General features: G+C 48.1%; 1 protein-coding gene across 2 annotated transcripts in view; it reads left to right on the top strand.

The window, feature by feature from the left end:
- LOC146802299 (ethanolamine kinase 2-like) overlaps positions 1-15,425 on the top strand; it is a 221,956-nt gene that overhangs the window by 151,888 nt on the left and 54,643 nt on the right. For both annotated transcript variants that reach the window (XM_085621874.1, XM_085621875.1), the window contains exons 5-6: positions 5,765-5,848; positions 6,086-6,246. In XM_085621874.1, coding sequence (XP_085478000.1) covers positions 5,765-5,848; positions 6,086-6,246 — 245 coding nt within the window. The remainder of the gene's footprint in view (positions 1-5,764; positions 5,849-6,085; positions 6,247-15,425) is intronic.

The raw sequence follows: 15,425 nt of genomic DNA, 5'->3' as shown, positions 1-15,425 counted from the left end.
ATGGATGCGGATGCGCCCAAGTTCCCCTGCCATAGTGCACCTTCTACAGTCTTGACATGGTAAAACGTGCAGCATTCACAATCATGTATATTGACACCTCTGAGATGCAAAGGGACTTACCTAACTACACCTATGTTGGTGGGCACCAATTCCCACCCTCCTGGTCCTATGTACAGCGCAAGGCACAGCCCCAGTCTTCTGGTGCTGAGCGCTACGTTTGGATCAGTCGTATGGACTTAAACAGGGCTCGTGGTGGCTGTGCTGATGTCCCCGCACTGATAATAAAATATATGTACAGGGCACAACGTAACGTAACTGCTGTGCACCACTTATTACTGGCGGCCGAGACAGGCTGGTTCCGCCCCGCACCCGTCGTGGGATTTCAGAGAACACGGTAGAACTTAAATTCCGACGTCTCACGTAGGGTCCCAAGGGCACCCAGGACACAGAAACCATCAAATAAATAATTATCTGATAATATTGTGTCCAGAAAACTAGGCTGTTCATAGGCTGAGCGAGGCGCGCTACCCATAGCATCAGGTGAACAGGCAGCCCGACCTCTGTTACAGTCAGGGCGGGACCCGACCCCCAAGAGCTCCGGTGCTGTGCTCGGAAGCCACCCCCCCCCCACTATAAGCCCTAGAGAGGCCCATATATGTCCTTAGCCCTCCTCCCATCTGTCAGCTCACGGTCGTGGGGCAGCACTGTCCGCGCCTCAGGAATTACCGGAAGTCTAAACCCCGTGAAAACCCTGCAAGTGCGCAATTCCACAGTCAGAGGTTGTGGCCATGATCCCTCTTCATTTCAGTCACAGCCAGGGGGACATGTTGTGCGCGCAGGAATTGGCTCAATAGTAATAGACTCTCACATCAATCACATTAAAAAGAAATGAAAAAAAACTGGAGTTACAAGAATCTGGTTAGGAATTATTCCATGCCATCAGGGCAAAAACAGAGCTGTCTCTATCAAGGCCCCCCCCGGAAAGGCTGGGTTGCAGTGCATAGAAATGCGTACTTTTGTAATTTAGTACAGGGGTGCAACTAAACCCAAACTTAAGGGAGGGCTAACACTCCCAGCCAGGACTGGCGCTAGCACTGATGGCACACAGTGCAACAGTCTTTTTTGGCGCCCCTTTCCATTTCCTCTTTCTCCATGAATTCCCTCATACCACTCATCAACAATGCACCTCATCTCTCTACAGCACCTTTCTGACAAACATTTGATTTTTTATAGCGCTACTCATTGTTTACTCATACCCAGGGGGATATGTACAAGGAAGTGGAGGAGGCTTAACGCCTCTCTTCTCCACTTCTGAAACGCAAGGCTGCACCATGTTTACAAGAATGGGGTGCAGGCTTGCTTTTTCCTCTGCAATGGCGCCAAGTTAAGCAACTTAGCGCCAATGCAGGCACCCTTGCACCAGAGTGCAAGGGTGTGTGCGTGTAGGGGAGGATTGTTTATGTGTAGGAAAGTGTCCCTTCCTGCACATAAACAATCCTAGAAATGCTATTCTGTCACTTTCATGTTTGCTGCTTCATGCAGCACACATGGAAGTAACAAAATGGCATTTAAAGAAAAAGTTTGTTTATGTACAGAAAGGGACACCTTCAAGCACATAAACAAACAATGGCATTTTGCTTTTTCCATGTGTGTCACATGAGGGCAGGTTGAGTAGTGTGCTTGTGTGACTGCAGGGTGAGGTACAGGGTGAACAGCGCAAGTGCATTGTGAGTGCAGAGTGATCACTATGAGTACAGGGTGAATGGTGTGAGTGCATGGGGATCAGGGTGAGGGCATTGCGATCGCCATGAATGCAGGGTGAGCGTGAAAGTGAAGGGTGAGAATGAGGAGCGAGTTGTCTGAATGCAGGGTGCATTCCCAGATGCTTGAAGTAACTCAGCATGTTATAGACAGCGGCGTAGGGTTTCAGATACGAGTTAAGCTATTGCTATTATGGCATTAACCAGGGATCGTGGGTGGAGGAAATAAATAATGTTCTGATCTTGCAACAAACTTCCAGTTTTATGATTTGGGTTGCCAGCTCATTATTTTGATGTCCCAGGTGGTACAAAAATAACCAGTCACTAAAGCTGTATTTTCAGCGCTTACCTGTGCATACTTGGAACAGCAAAAATAAATAGAAAGCTCTTCAATTGAGTTCTAGGGCTGCCTGAATGATCAATGACTGATAATTAAAGGGAAAAAAGACAGAAAAGTCACATTACAAATAAATACATACTTCTTTATTTATAACCCGCATTTAGTGTCAAGACCAGGTCGTTGCAGGCTGTTTAAATAAAACATGGCTGGCATTTGTTTGTCAACGTGAAGCCCTTTTAGGCCTGTTGCGCGCCTGCCTGTGTAATTTTATAAGAAGCTGTCGCCTTTCTGGGAAGAGCAAACCCTCCCAGGACTAGGTTAAATTCCTAGATCTGAAATGCTTCAGCTGAGGTGGGAGGCAGGGAGTCTCCTCTGCTATGAAACCGAACGCGAAGGAACAGACAGTCCACAGTGTGTTAAAGATTAGTCCAGCTTGAAGCCACGGGGAAGGGAACCAGCACAGGCGTTGCTGGCAACTAGGACCTCAGTGAAGGCAGAAGCACTGGGATATGAAGTGTGTACCCCTGCCACTGTCTTGGATGAAAGACTGGGTCACAAATCAGAAAGGAGAAGTCGTGGATCCAGTTTTTGATGCCCAGCTGAGTCACAGACCGACCAGAACGGCAAGGAGGCTTTTGCTTGAGGTGACCCCCTTTGAAATAAGGGTTGCTTCAGGTACTTCAGCATTACGCCCCTAAATTCTGGCTGTAAAGTTTGCACCTTTGTTTGTTGATCAAGAGATACCTGGGCACACTGGATACAATCTGTGGCCCCAACGAAAGAGCAGTGTGCCAGAGGAGCAATACAGGAGTTAGGAAAGGACTTGAGTTCAGGGTACAGGTGCTGTGTCTTTGGTGCCTGTTAGATTAAAGTGAAGAAAACTGGTGCACTGCCTGAGACACTGGACAGGATCGTTGAAAGACTTTTTCTTCTCAAACTGAGCCGTGAATGTTTTCCTGAGTTGCGAGTTGTGCAGCTCCACCGTGGCCTTCAGCCACTGCGAGGTTGGACGATCGGAGGTTTATTTTGGGTGCGTGGAAGTTGATTCTGTCGTTGGGGTATTTGAGTCTGTTGTTGTGTAGGCATTTGTAGGTGTGAGTGAGAATTTTGAAGGTGACTCTTTTCACCACGGGGAGCCGATGGAGTCTTCGCAGGTGTTGGCTGATGTGTTCGTGCCGGGGGATGCAGAGGACGAGTCCGGCTGCCGTGTTCTGTATTGTCTGGAGTTTGCGGAGTAGGGACTTGTTGATGCCGGCATAGAGAGCGTTTCCATAGTCCAGTCTGCTGGTGATAAGTGCGTGGGCGACTATCTTCCTTGACTCAGGGGGGATCTATTTGAAGGTCTTGCGGAGGATGCGGAGGATGTTGAAGCAGCTGGATGTGATGGCGTTGACCTGTCGGTTCATGGCGAGGGATGAGTCAAGTATGATGCTGAGGTTTTTGGCGTGGTCTGTGGGGGTAGGTGGACTTCCGAGGGCGCCGGCCACCAGGTGTTGTCCCATGCTGAGGGGGTGGTTCCAAGGACGAGGACTTCTGTCTTCTCAGCGTTGAGTTTCAGGCAGCTGCTGGTCATCCAGGTTGCGACGTCTTGGATTCCTTTCTGGAAGTTGAATTTGGCGGTGGTGGGATTTTTGGTGAGAGAGAGGATGAGCTGGTTGTCGTCAGTGTAGGATACGATGTTGAGTCCTTGTTGTCATACAATGGTTGCGAAGGGGGCCATGAAGATGTTGAAGAGGGTCGGGCTCAGCGATGATCCCTGTAGGACTCCGCAGGTGAGTTTTGTAGGATCGGAGAGGAAGGGCGGTAGACTGATCCTTTGGCTTCTTCCGGTGAGGAATGATCGGATCCAGTCCAGGGCTGTTCCCTGTATGCTGGCGTCATGTAGCCTGGTGATTAGCGTGCGGTGGGAGATGGTGTTGAAGGCTGCTGATAGGTCAAGTAGGATGAGGGCTGCGGAGTGGCCTTGGTCCAGGAGGGTGCGGATGCCGTCTGTGGCAGCGAGCAGGGCGGTCTCGGTGCTGAGGTTGCTTCGGAATCCGGATTGGGTTGGGTTGAGGATGGCGTTCTCTTCGATGAATCGAGTCAGTTCCCTGTTGACTGTTTTTTCTGCGACTTTGGCTGTGAAGGGGACGAGAGAGATGGGTCGGCAGTTCTTGAGGTCGGTGGGGTAGGCTGTAGGCTTCTTGAGCAGGGGACTCACTTCTGCGCGTTTCCAGTCGTCTGGCAGGGGTCAGTAGGGGTAACCGAGTGTATGTCTTTCATGGTCGAGGCGGTGTCTTCGGTCGTGATCGGCGTCCAGTTGGAGATAGTGGGCTGGCTGGTGTGTCTGGAGGGCGGGGGTGGGTCGGCTGTGGCGTTTGGAGGGTGGCTGATGAAGTTGTCGTAGAGGTTTTTGATTCTGAGGTGGAAGTAGGTTCCGAGTTTGTCACAGAGGTCTGTGTGAGTGGTTTTTAAGGTAAACTTCAAACGTGCAGTCCTTCTCACAACCATCCGCCGAAAAACAATGAAGGATCTTCACGTGCCAAGTTATCGCGTATTGCGGCTCCATATGTTGACTCTCACGCTTCTTCACGTGCTGTGGCAGCTCTCCTGGCAACAAAAACAGCTCAGAGAACAGTGTCTGCTTAGGACAAGGCTGCCCAGCACAAGATAAGGCTAATATGCGCTCGGTAGGCCGAAATGAGAGCCATTTACAATACAATCACTTGGTCCGGGCAGCCTGAAATACATTCTCTCGGTCCCAAACTTCCATAAATCTTACAGATGCAGTAGTCACTCAGAGATTCAAAAAGGTTCAGCAGATCCAACAAACAAGCATAGTTAAGTGCTTGAGAAAATTGTAGTATAATCCACCAAGATAAGATGGATTCTCAGAGCTAAATCCGTTCCTGTGATGTTTCCTTATGACAGGATACCTCTGTAACTCATCGCCATTTGTTGAAAGTATGATCGATACTCTGGATGTGTGTTGAAAGATTTATTCATAGCAGCATAGCAAATCCATCCTCACAGGAAGACAAAGTTCAATTGGCCTGCACTCAACATTTCATGGATAATTATTCCAAAGAATGCAGAATGCAAACCAAACCATAACACTGTTATGTGCATGTTACTAAATAGCAGCAATCAGCTTTCAGAATGTTCTAAAGAGGTATTTAGCCTTTAGTAGATTTTGACTTAAACATGAAATTTTTCTTGTGAAATTAACTTCATGTATGGACTTGAAGAAATAGGCTGGCTATTCACTATCTCCTCTAGTCTTATTGCTTATGGAATGAATACATTAATGATGTGTATGCACTGTAATAGTTTCCACATGTAATCAAAAATGTTGATATTGAACCTTGTCCTGGAATTATCCATAGAACTGCAACATACAACATCAATCTGTGTTACTTTCTAAAAGTCTTTGTCGCAGGCTTGCACTCTTTTTTTGTGGAGCCAGTGCTCACGAATGTAGCAGTCTAGTCCCAAAGGCTCTAATGCATCACTGAAGCTAAAAGAGCTTGGCACTGATGCAAAGGAAGGAGAGGGGCTCAGCATAAAAACATTGGGTGCATTTCCTTTGTGTTATTAGAAGGTGGCACTCTACTCTTGTACATTTAAAAAAACATGAATTTGGTTCCTGTTTCTAATCTCTCTTCCACTTTGCTCCTTCCCACAGGACATGTACGGTTTATCGACTATGAATACGCTGGATACAATTATCAGGCATTTGACATCTCCAACCATTTCAATGAATTTGCAGGTGAATTTGCATTGGCCATGTTCTTCCACTTGCTTTGCATTACTCATAGATAAACTACAGCTTAAAAAGAACCAGTCTGATTTACTTAAGACTGATTGCCCACATGCAAACTGCACATCCCCCTCTTCCTTCCCCAGGCAGCTAGATACGAACTTAGATTGACATTCTGTGCATGGTTGTGCATCTTCATCCATTTTGGCCTTGCCTTGTGACTTTCATAACTTACTCTATTCCTAGGCGTGAATGAAATGGATTATAGGCTGTTGCCCAGCAGAGAGACCCAGCTCCAGTGGCTCAAACACTACCTGAAGGCCTACAAGAAACTACGAAAGGACACCAGTGGGGTGACTGAAAAAGAAGTGGAAGATCTCTACATGCAAGTCAATAACTTTAGTTTGGTAAGCTCTATTACTCTAGCACAGTTAATTTGGTATGTAGGCCTTGAATGTGGTCATAAGGAGAACTCCGGGTTCTCCATATCTGGTGCGCTAGAATTCATCATTGCACCATCCGGCCTGTAAGTAATATGATTTTCTATTCCTGTGCGGCTATTGGTCTGATGCTGGTGTTGGCAGGAGTTGACATGAGGCATTCGGGGCCCAACTGGCAAAGGTGTAGTGAAGTTACGACGGCGTAGTCTTCGTATTCGTGGTGGAATCTCTGTACTTGTGGTGAAATCTCTGCGCTCGGGGCAATTCTCAGCACAGCACGCACTCTGCAGTGCGCCATGCAGAGATTCCGCCCAGAGTGCAGAGATTCTGCCACAGATGTGGAGGCCCTTGTTATGTCATGTTATGTTACGGAGATTTTTATAGCTCAACTAATCACTTGAGGGGTATTCAGGCGCTGGAGCAGGTGTGAAGGTAGTCTGCAGGGTATTAGTTAAAGAGCAAGGTCATCAGCTTCTTATGCAATTCTGGAAGCGTGGAGGAGGCCCATAGGCACGCAGGGAGGTCATTCCATGTTTTGACTGCGAAGTATGAGAAGGCTAGCCCTCCTGTTCTGCCTCTGCAGACGCGGGGTGTGTGTGTGTGTGTGAGAGAGAGAGAGAGAGACAGAGTGAAGGTGTCTGGTGAAAGTGAAGGGAGAAGTTGAGATGTGCTAGTCTAATGTTATGCAGTGCCATGTATGCATGTATGAAGAGTTTGAATTCGCAGCGTTTGTGTATCAGCAGCCAGTGAAGATCTCTGTAATGAGGCATGATGTGGGTGTGGCCAGGGAAGGTCCAGGACGCGTCTTGCAGAGGCATTCAGGATAGTCTTAAGACGACGGAGAAGGTGGTTGGGGGTCCTGGCATAGAGTGCATTAGCGTAGTCAAGTCTGTTGATGATTAGGGCTTGAGTGACGGTACATCTGGTGTTCTTGGGAATTCATCTGAAGATTTTCTTGAGAATGCGTAGCATGTGGAGAGGAGAGGAGTTGGCCTAATGGCTAGGGCGTTTGACCTCGAATCTGGGAAACTGGGTTCGAGTCTCGGCAATAATGCTGAACATCCTGGGATTCTGGGCAAATCACTTAATCTCCCCCAGCCTAACAAAAATGAATGTGTCCTAATGTAACGCAACTGGTGCTATGTAAAGCGCCTATGTAAAGCGTTCTGATACCCGATTCGGGTCAAGTTTGCACTATATAAAACTCTATTAAAAAAAAGAAAAAAAGTGGTATCAGGAGAAGCTAAATGTGTTCACCTGAGAGGCTATGTTGAGTTTATCATCTAATATAGTCCCCAGTTTGCATGTATGGGTGGTGGGTGATGGAGTGGGGCCGAGCTCAGATGGTCACCAGTTGGAGTCTCAGGGAGAGATTTTGTTCCCGAAGATCAGCACTTCTATCTTATCCTTGTTGAGTTTCAAGCAGTTGGTCCTCATCCATTCTGCTACGTGGATCATGCATTCGGTGAAGTTGGATCTGGTCGTGGGGAATTTGTCTGACATAGAGACTAAGGGTTGTGTGCCATCGGCATAGGAGATGTTGGAGAAGCCATGCGATCTGATGATGTCTGCGAGTGGTGTCATGTAAATGTTCATTAGGGTGTGGCTGAAGGATGATCCTTGCGGGACTCTGCAGATCAGGTCCTTGGGCTCCAATGTATAGGTGGGGAGTCTGACTCACTGATTTCTCTTTGTGGAGAAGGGGCATATCCATTCAAGGTCTGGGCCTTGGATGCCTGTGCCATGTAATCTTTTGAAGAGTTTGGAGTGTGACACAGTGTTGAATGCTGCTGAGAGGTACAACTGTCCAATATAACATGAAAGGTAGTGATGGTTTTATAGTATTGCACATCAGTCATAAACAGTAGATTGGTCCAATTTGTCAGTACAATCCCATAGTATTGGTGCCACTCAGGGTAACCGAATAGAGACACCCCACTACCACAGATGTCACAACACAAGAGTTCCTAATAGCTCCCGTGTGACGCCTAAAAAAAACACTGTACCTCGGCACTCTCCAAATAACTTATAGTTGTCATATAGTGTTACACAATTACAATGAAATATCTGCGATGACTGCTCACAGGAAACCAATCCATACAATTAGATTGCTGTACAATGTCATTTAATGTCAAGTCTGACGTTTCATACAAGAATGTGTAACAAATAGCCAGGGTGTAGTCCAAAACAAAAGCAAATATTTCTTGATATGATTTCTGTTGTCATTAGTAAGTACACGGAGGTCAAGATCATGCGGCCTCACTGTTGGCAATGATGGAAAAACAGCCGACATGTGTTTCGTTACAAGGTAACTTCTTCAAGGCTTTGCGTATGGAAGATGAAACATCCAAGGAGAATTGGAAGCTAGTGTCTGATTTTTATGGAAACGGAAGATAAAGACGACCCTTTAAAAGGTCAATTTGAATCTTAGGCCATTCGTCTAGAGTGACTCCCAAAGCAGAGTAATAGTCTGGAGGGAATCGTTTAGTAATGTGTATCTCCATTAGTAACGTGAAGCACCTGTAGAAAGTCCCCACGATTAGGAGAATTCCCCAAAGGCAAAAATCGTTAGTGGCCAGTGTGTCTCCTAGCGTAGATGCGTACTCTATCTTATTAATATATAAATCGCCCGCTTCGATTATGCTGAAAAAAAGGTTGCAGTAGTATATATCTAGTGGACTTGCGTGTGAAGAAATCAAAGGCTATAGTAGTCCTCCCTGGAAACAGCATAAGCGCTGTATTTCGGCATTGTGTCCTCAGTGATGTAGAAAGAGGTACAACTGTATGAGGGTGGCAGTTTCTCCAAGGTCTAGGAGGATGCGAATCTTATACCTGTGATGGCAATAAGTGCTGTCTCGGTGCTTTTCTTGCTGCGGAATCCAGATTGGGAGTGGTTGAGAAGATTGAGGACTGCCAGGTGGTCGGTGAGTTGCTGGTTCATTGCTTTCTCTGTCACCTTTGCTGGACACGGTATTAGGGAGATAGGTCTGATGTTTGGTTCGTTGGGGTCAGATGATGTTTTTTTTTAGGAGGGCTGTGACTGCAGCATGCTTCCACTCCTCTGGGAAAGTTGCAGACGGGATGGAGGAGTTGATGATGTAGGTGAGGCATTTGCTGATCATGGGTGCTCCTAGATGTTAGATATGGTATGGATATGGGTCTGTGAGAGTCCCAGAGTGGACAGGCTTCATGATCGAGGTGGTGTCTCCCTCAGAGAGTGTTCTCCAGTTGGTTAGGTGTCTGTCCGAGTGGTGGGTGTGCAGTATTCTGATGATGTCCTCTGGGTTTGGCTGCTTTTCAAAGTTATTGTAAATCGTCTCAATTTTGTTGTTGAGGTAATTTGAAAGGTCGTCACAGCGTTCCTGTGAGTGGGTGATGAATTCCTTGATAATGGCAAATATCTCTTTGCGCTGTTGGATCTTGCCTCAATCCTATCCATGAGGGTGTTTCTTTTGGTAGCTCTCAGGAGGTTGTGGTAGTGCCTGACAGCAGCCTTGTAGGTTGATCTAGCACTGGTGTAATGGTTGGTTCTTCGCTTCTAGCTGCTTGCAGAATCTTTAGGAGTCCGGTGTTCTTCCATCTATCAAGAGACCCGGTTGTTGGTGCTGCGATGTTTGGGAGTTTTGATGGGTGCAGGAGGTTTGGGGCAGTTGTAGATCCATTGTTTGAAGTTGGAGATGTCCTTGTGTTGAACTTGGCCCTTTTTTCAGGTTTTTCCCTCCTATTTTTTCCTGACCTGTGTTTGTTGGTTTTAGGACTCTGGGCACTTTACCACTGATAATCAGTGCTAAAGTGCATATGCTCGCTGTGTAAATTGTGAACATGATTGGTTATCTGGGATTGGCATATTTTGATTTACTGGTCAGTCCCTAGTAAAGTGCACTGGGTGTGCCGGGGCTGATAAATCGAATACTACTAGTGGGCCTGCAGCACTGATTGTGCCACCCACTTGAGTAGCCCTGAAAAGATGTCTCAGGCCTGCCACTGCAATATCTGTGTGCAGTTTGCTAACTGCCATGTCGACTTGACAAGTGCACCCACTTGCCAGGCCCTAACCTTCCCTTTTCTTACATATAGGACACCCCTATGGTAGGCCCAAGATACCCCCCCTGGGCAGGGTACACTGTATGTGAAAGGTAGGACATGTACTGATGTGTGTATCATGTTCTGATAGTGAAATACTGGCAACTTTGTTTTTCACTATTGAAAGGCTATCTTGCCCCATAGGACAGAATGGAGAATGCTTTGTAACATTTTACAAGCATACCTTCCCATAGGGATAAGATCGAAAAATAAAGTTTAAGCTTACTGAACTCAGAATTTAATAACACATCTTTTACTAAAGATTGTTTTTAAATTGTTTGTTTGCAAATGCCACTTTTAGAACGTAGGCATTTTCTTGTTTAACCATTCTGTGTGCCTCTGACTATTTGTGTATCGACTGTCTGGTTTTTTAGTGACTGGGGCTGGGGAGGTGCATTCTCTCAGACAGCCACTGGGGGTGGGGGGGGGGGGGTTTGATGTGTGTCCTGCCTTTCCTGAATGAGTCAGGGCTGGGAAGAATAGACCTGGGCTGCATTCAGAGTAGAGGGAGGAGTTCTCACTAGCACCTGAATAGGCCCGGTCAGCATGTAAAGTGGTGGGAGTAGATTTCCGTTGTACCTGAATAGGGCCTGTCCTATTTTAACAAAGGTACCCACCTCGGACAAAGGTACCTACCTCTGCCAACTAGAGACCCCAATTTCTAACACCTTGGCTAGGTTGGGTTGTTGGCGGTGTTGGATTGACTACCTTCGAGAGTGTACAGCAAGTCTAATTCCATTTTTCTGCCCCATTTCTGGCTGGGTCGGCTGGTGTTGATGAGAGCTTTGGCTTGAGTTGTGAAAATATTGGAAAGGATAATGTAGTAGTCGGTCCATGTGATGGGCGAGACAGAGAGGTAGCTAATGTAGTTGCCAGAGCCGAAGATCATCTCTAAAGTGTGTCCTGCATTGTAGGATGGGTCTGTGTCGAGCTGGGAAATTCCTATGTTGTGTACACTCTCAAGGAGATTAGTGGAGCTGTGGTCAGAGGGGACTTCCAGGTGGAAGATGAAGTCATAGAGAAGAAGGAAATCCTTGAAATTGAAGGCAAGGTGGGCGCGATGAAGTCTTAGGTGAGGTTGCTGAAGTTGCCTCGTGGACCAGGTGATCTGTAGGTTACGGTGCCCTTTACGGTGGTGTTGTTGATTGCTTGCAGGTTGAAGTGCAGGTGTTCCATGAAAGGGGTGTCGGGTCAGTGGTGGTTGTGCATGTATGGGTGTCTTTATAGATAATGGCGAGACCTCCGCCACGTTTATGATGACAATCCTAACGTGCAGTTTTGTTATCATGCTGGAATGGCCACAGCAATGTCGGGAGCTCAGGTGGGGCTCATCCAGGCCTCTGTTAGGAACAGGAGGTCTGGTGTGCACTTGTTGAGGAGGTGCCAAATTTCAATGCCGTGTTTTTTGAAAGAGATGGTGTTTGGGAGAATGCATTTGGGTGTGTGCTGAAGGTCAGGTGTGGTGATGGGTGAGACTGTTAGCTGGTGACATGGGAGTCTGAGTGAGGGGGGTGAGTGGTACCAAGTTGCTGCAGGTGTATTAACAGTGCAAGCAAGAGAAAGGTCCTACCATGCTGTGAAGTGTGGGATGGCAACAGTGGGTAGAGGGGCGTCCGGGGTTGAGTGCATGGAGGGTTGCTGCAGAGTAGTAACGCTGGATAATCCAACCAGGGGTTATGGCCCCCAGTACGGTCCAGACACTGATAGGTGCAGTTGGGCTGGCCTTTGGTGCGCCTTCGGTTCCCTAGTACTGCACCACTTGCAACAGTCATGCAACCACTTCCATTAAGTAGGTTCTTGGAAAGGTGAGGAGTGCAGGGGCAGTGGGTGGGGTTAAGGGGAAGAAGACACAGGAAGAAGACACGAGAGGAAGATAAGTTAGAGCATGTAAGTAGCGGGGGAGGCGGGAGAAGGAAAAGCAGGGGATGGGTTGTGGGGCAGGGGGAGCCGTAATTGGCCCGGAAAGGGGGGCTGTGTTTCTATATTATCCGATGTGCAAAGGGTTAATTGCTGTTGAGCAAAGCTTCAAGCAAACATCTGTGTAAAAGAGAACAATGCACACCTTACTCACATGAAACCAGGGTAAGTATTATATAAACAGAAACAATGGTTCCTGTGAACAATGTAATTAATAGCAATGGAAATATGCACAATGGCAATAGGAAAGGGTTACGTAGATGTCCAAAAGAGATGAAAAGACCATATACCACACGATATTTGTAAATTAAACAGTTATTTACTGTTGAATTTACAAATATCGTGTGGTACCACCTATCTTTAACTGAGTTCTACTTCTGTGATTACAGTGTGTTTGTAAAGCATTTCGATGCTTGAAACACAAACACGTTTTTATATTACACAAATATAAAGATTACGAGAATGAATACCATGGACTCATCTGGGTTCTAAAGGCAAAGCAAACTTACAAATAATGGTAAACTTGGCACAGCCGTCTAAATAGTCAAAATGAGCCAGAGATGTGGCACATGGAGTGGGCCACTTGATAACTGTGCGTCCCGCAAATGTAAAAGTACCAGGGTCACACCTGAAATGAAGTGACATCTTTATTATTTGTAACCAATTAGACATTAGGGTCATAATATTTAGGCAGTCTGTAAAGTTGTTGGAATCATGAATCGGTGTTAGTAAACTTTTTCAAACCGTGGACCTCTTTATGCTGTTTTTATCTTTGTTGTTAAAGAAATACACTTTTTTTCAATTTTGAAGCGACTTTATCATATATTCATTAAATAGTGCGGAAGTTCATCCTTGGGTGTGTGTAGCTGTTAACCAATGGCAAGTGAAGTAACAGTAGATGATTTCAACACAAAATGAGAAAAGTTGCGCTAAGAATCAACATTTAATTGAGTCATTTGAGTAATGAATGTTCATTGGGAAGGTTTTTCATCCAAAAGTCTCATATATCAATCATCCCATCAAATTCTGTCCATCATCAAGCAAGGAGTCCAAGGAGCGACCCTTGACCCTTTTTAGGCAGGTCGCTCCCCACGCCGCACAGCACCACCTGTGTGCCCGTGCCCTTAGCCCAGCTGTCGCTGACGGAGTTCGACGCCCTCCTCCACCCGCAGGCTACCACCTGCGCCCCATCCCTGGTGGCCAGTGGTAGGCCAAAGGTTTGCTCTTGCTCGTGTTCTCTGTAATTTGCTTTATTTGTTTTATTGTCTTATTTTGTTATTTATCCTTCCCTCTTGTGCCATTACTGTGCCCTTCTGCCTTTTTTTGCCCTTTTTGCCTTCTGTACCCCTCGCCGTTCCTCACTCCTGTTTTTCCGCCGTCCCGTTTTCCCACCGCTGCGTTCCCTGCGGCCCCGCCCCCCAACTCTCCCATTCATCCGCACCCACCACCCAGCTGCTCCTCCCTCCCACCTCCCCTTCTTATGGCAGCCGCTGTGCGGCCGCGCCTAAGGCAAGCCCGTCTGCGCCCGTATGGGGCCGGGACTGCGCCCAGCGCCAGAACCCGTGGCCCCACAAATACCAGGACACCCTACGCCGCTACGACGCCCACACCCTCCACGCACTCAACACCAGACAACCGCACACCTGCCTCCTGGCCGCCCCAAAGCGCACCGAAGGACCCTTCTCGTGTCGGAACTGCAGCTTCACCAGCCTCTGAGCCTCCAACCCACCCACCAGGACAGGACGCAACCACCTCAGATGCATACTACTGAACACCCGCTCTGCATGCAAACACGCCGTCGAACTCTGGGACCTGCTCGACACATCCTCCCCGGACTTAGCCTTCCTGACAGAGACCTGGATGAACGACTTCTCGGCACCCGACATCGCCATAGCCTTACCAGACGGCTACAAGATCACCCGCAGAGACCGCACCAACGGAGTAGGAGGTGGACTCGCCATCATCGACAAGACCACCCTCAAGGTCTCGACCAACTCCGACAATACCTTCAGCACCACCGAACACCTGCACTTCCAGATCCACACTGATCCCAACACCACCCTCAGAGGAACGCTGATCGACAGACCCCCCGGTCCCCGACCTCAGTTCAGTGACTCCATCGCCGACTTCGTCAGCATGCACGCCCTCGCCTCCATGGACTATATCCTCCTCTGAGACATGAACTTCCTCCTCAAGAACAACAACGACGACACCAACTCCACCACCCTGACCGACAACCTCACCAACCTTGGACTCAGACAGCTCGTCACTGCACCCACCCACTCCGCAAGCCCCCACGTCTCCTTCAGCCACACCACCAAACACACCACGCACCACCGCACCCAACAGGTCCCCCGCCGCAGCTGGAGCAAAATCACCGAAGACCAGCTAAACACCGCCCTCGCCTGACGCCCACTCACCGACCCCACCGACCCCAACGCCAGCAACCTCAGGCATTGGATTGACGACTGCGCCAACACTCTCGCCCCGTTCAAGAAACCCTCCAACAGACACACCACCAAGAATGCCAGCTGGTTCTCTGCAGAACTCCACACCTCCAAACAAACCTGCCGAAAACTAGAGAAGAAATGGCATCGCGAACAGACACCGGAGAACCAAGAAGCCCACAAGAACGCCATGCGCCAACACCATTACCTCATCAGAGCCGCCAAGAGGACCTCCTTCAAGGACCGCCTCGACAACAACGTACACAACAGCAAAGAGCTCTTCAACATCGTGAAGTAACTCTCCAACCCCAGCTCCAACACTAACGACATCCCACCATCGCAAGACCTGTGCAACTCCCTTGCCACCTTCTTCCACCACAAGATCGCCGACATCCACGAGAACCTGACCTTCCCAACAACCAACGACACCTCAGACCCCATGGCCACCACCCACAGTGACCCCCTGCTCACCTGGACCCACATCAACGACGACGACACCATCAAGATCATGAACACCATCCACTCCAGCTCCCTGTCAGACCCATGCCCACACCACATCTTCAACAAAGCCAGCGCCACCATCGCACCCCATCTCCGCAAGGCCATCAACATATCCTTTGAGACCGCGACCTTCCCTGAGAGCTGGAAGCACGCCGAGATCAACGCCCTGCTCAAGAAACCCAAGGCGGACCCGAGAGA

The sequence above is a fragment of the Triturus cristatus genome, chromosome 8 (genome assembly GCF_964204655.1).
Source record: "Triturus cristatus chromosome 8, aTriCri1.1, whole genome shotgun sequence".
NCBI lineage: Eukaryota > Metazoa > Chordata > Amphibia > Caudata > Salamandridae > Triturus > Triturus cristatus.
The sequence above is the reverse complement of the archived record's forward strand: the minus strand, read 5'-3'. Positions and strand labels throughout refer to the sequence as shown.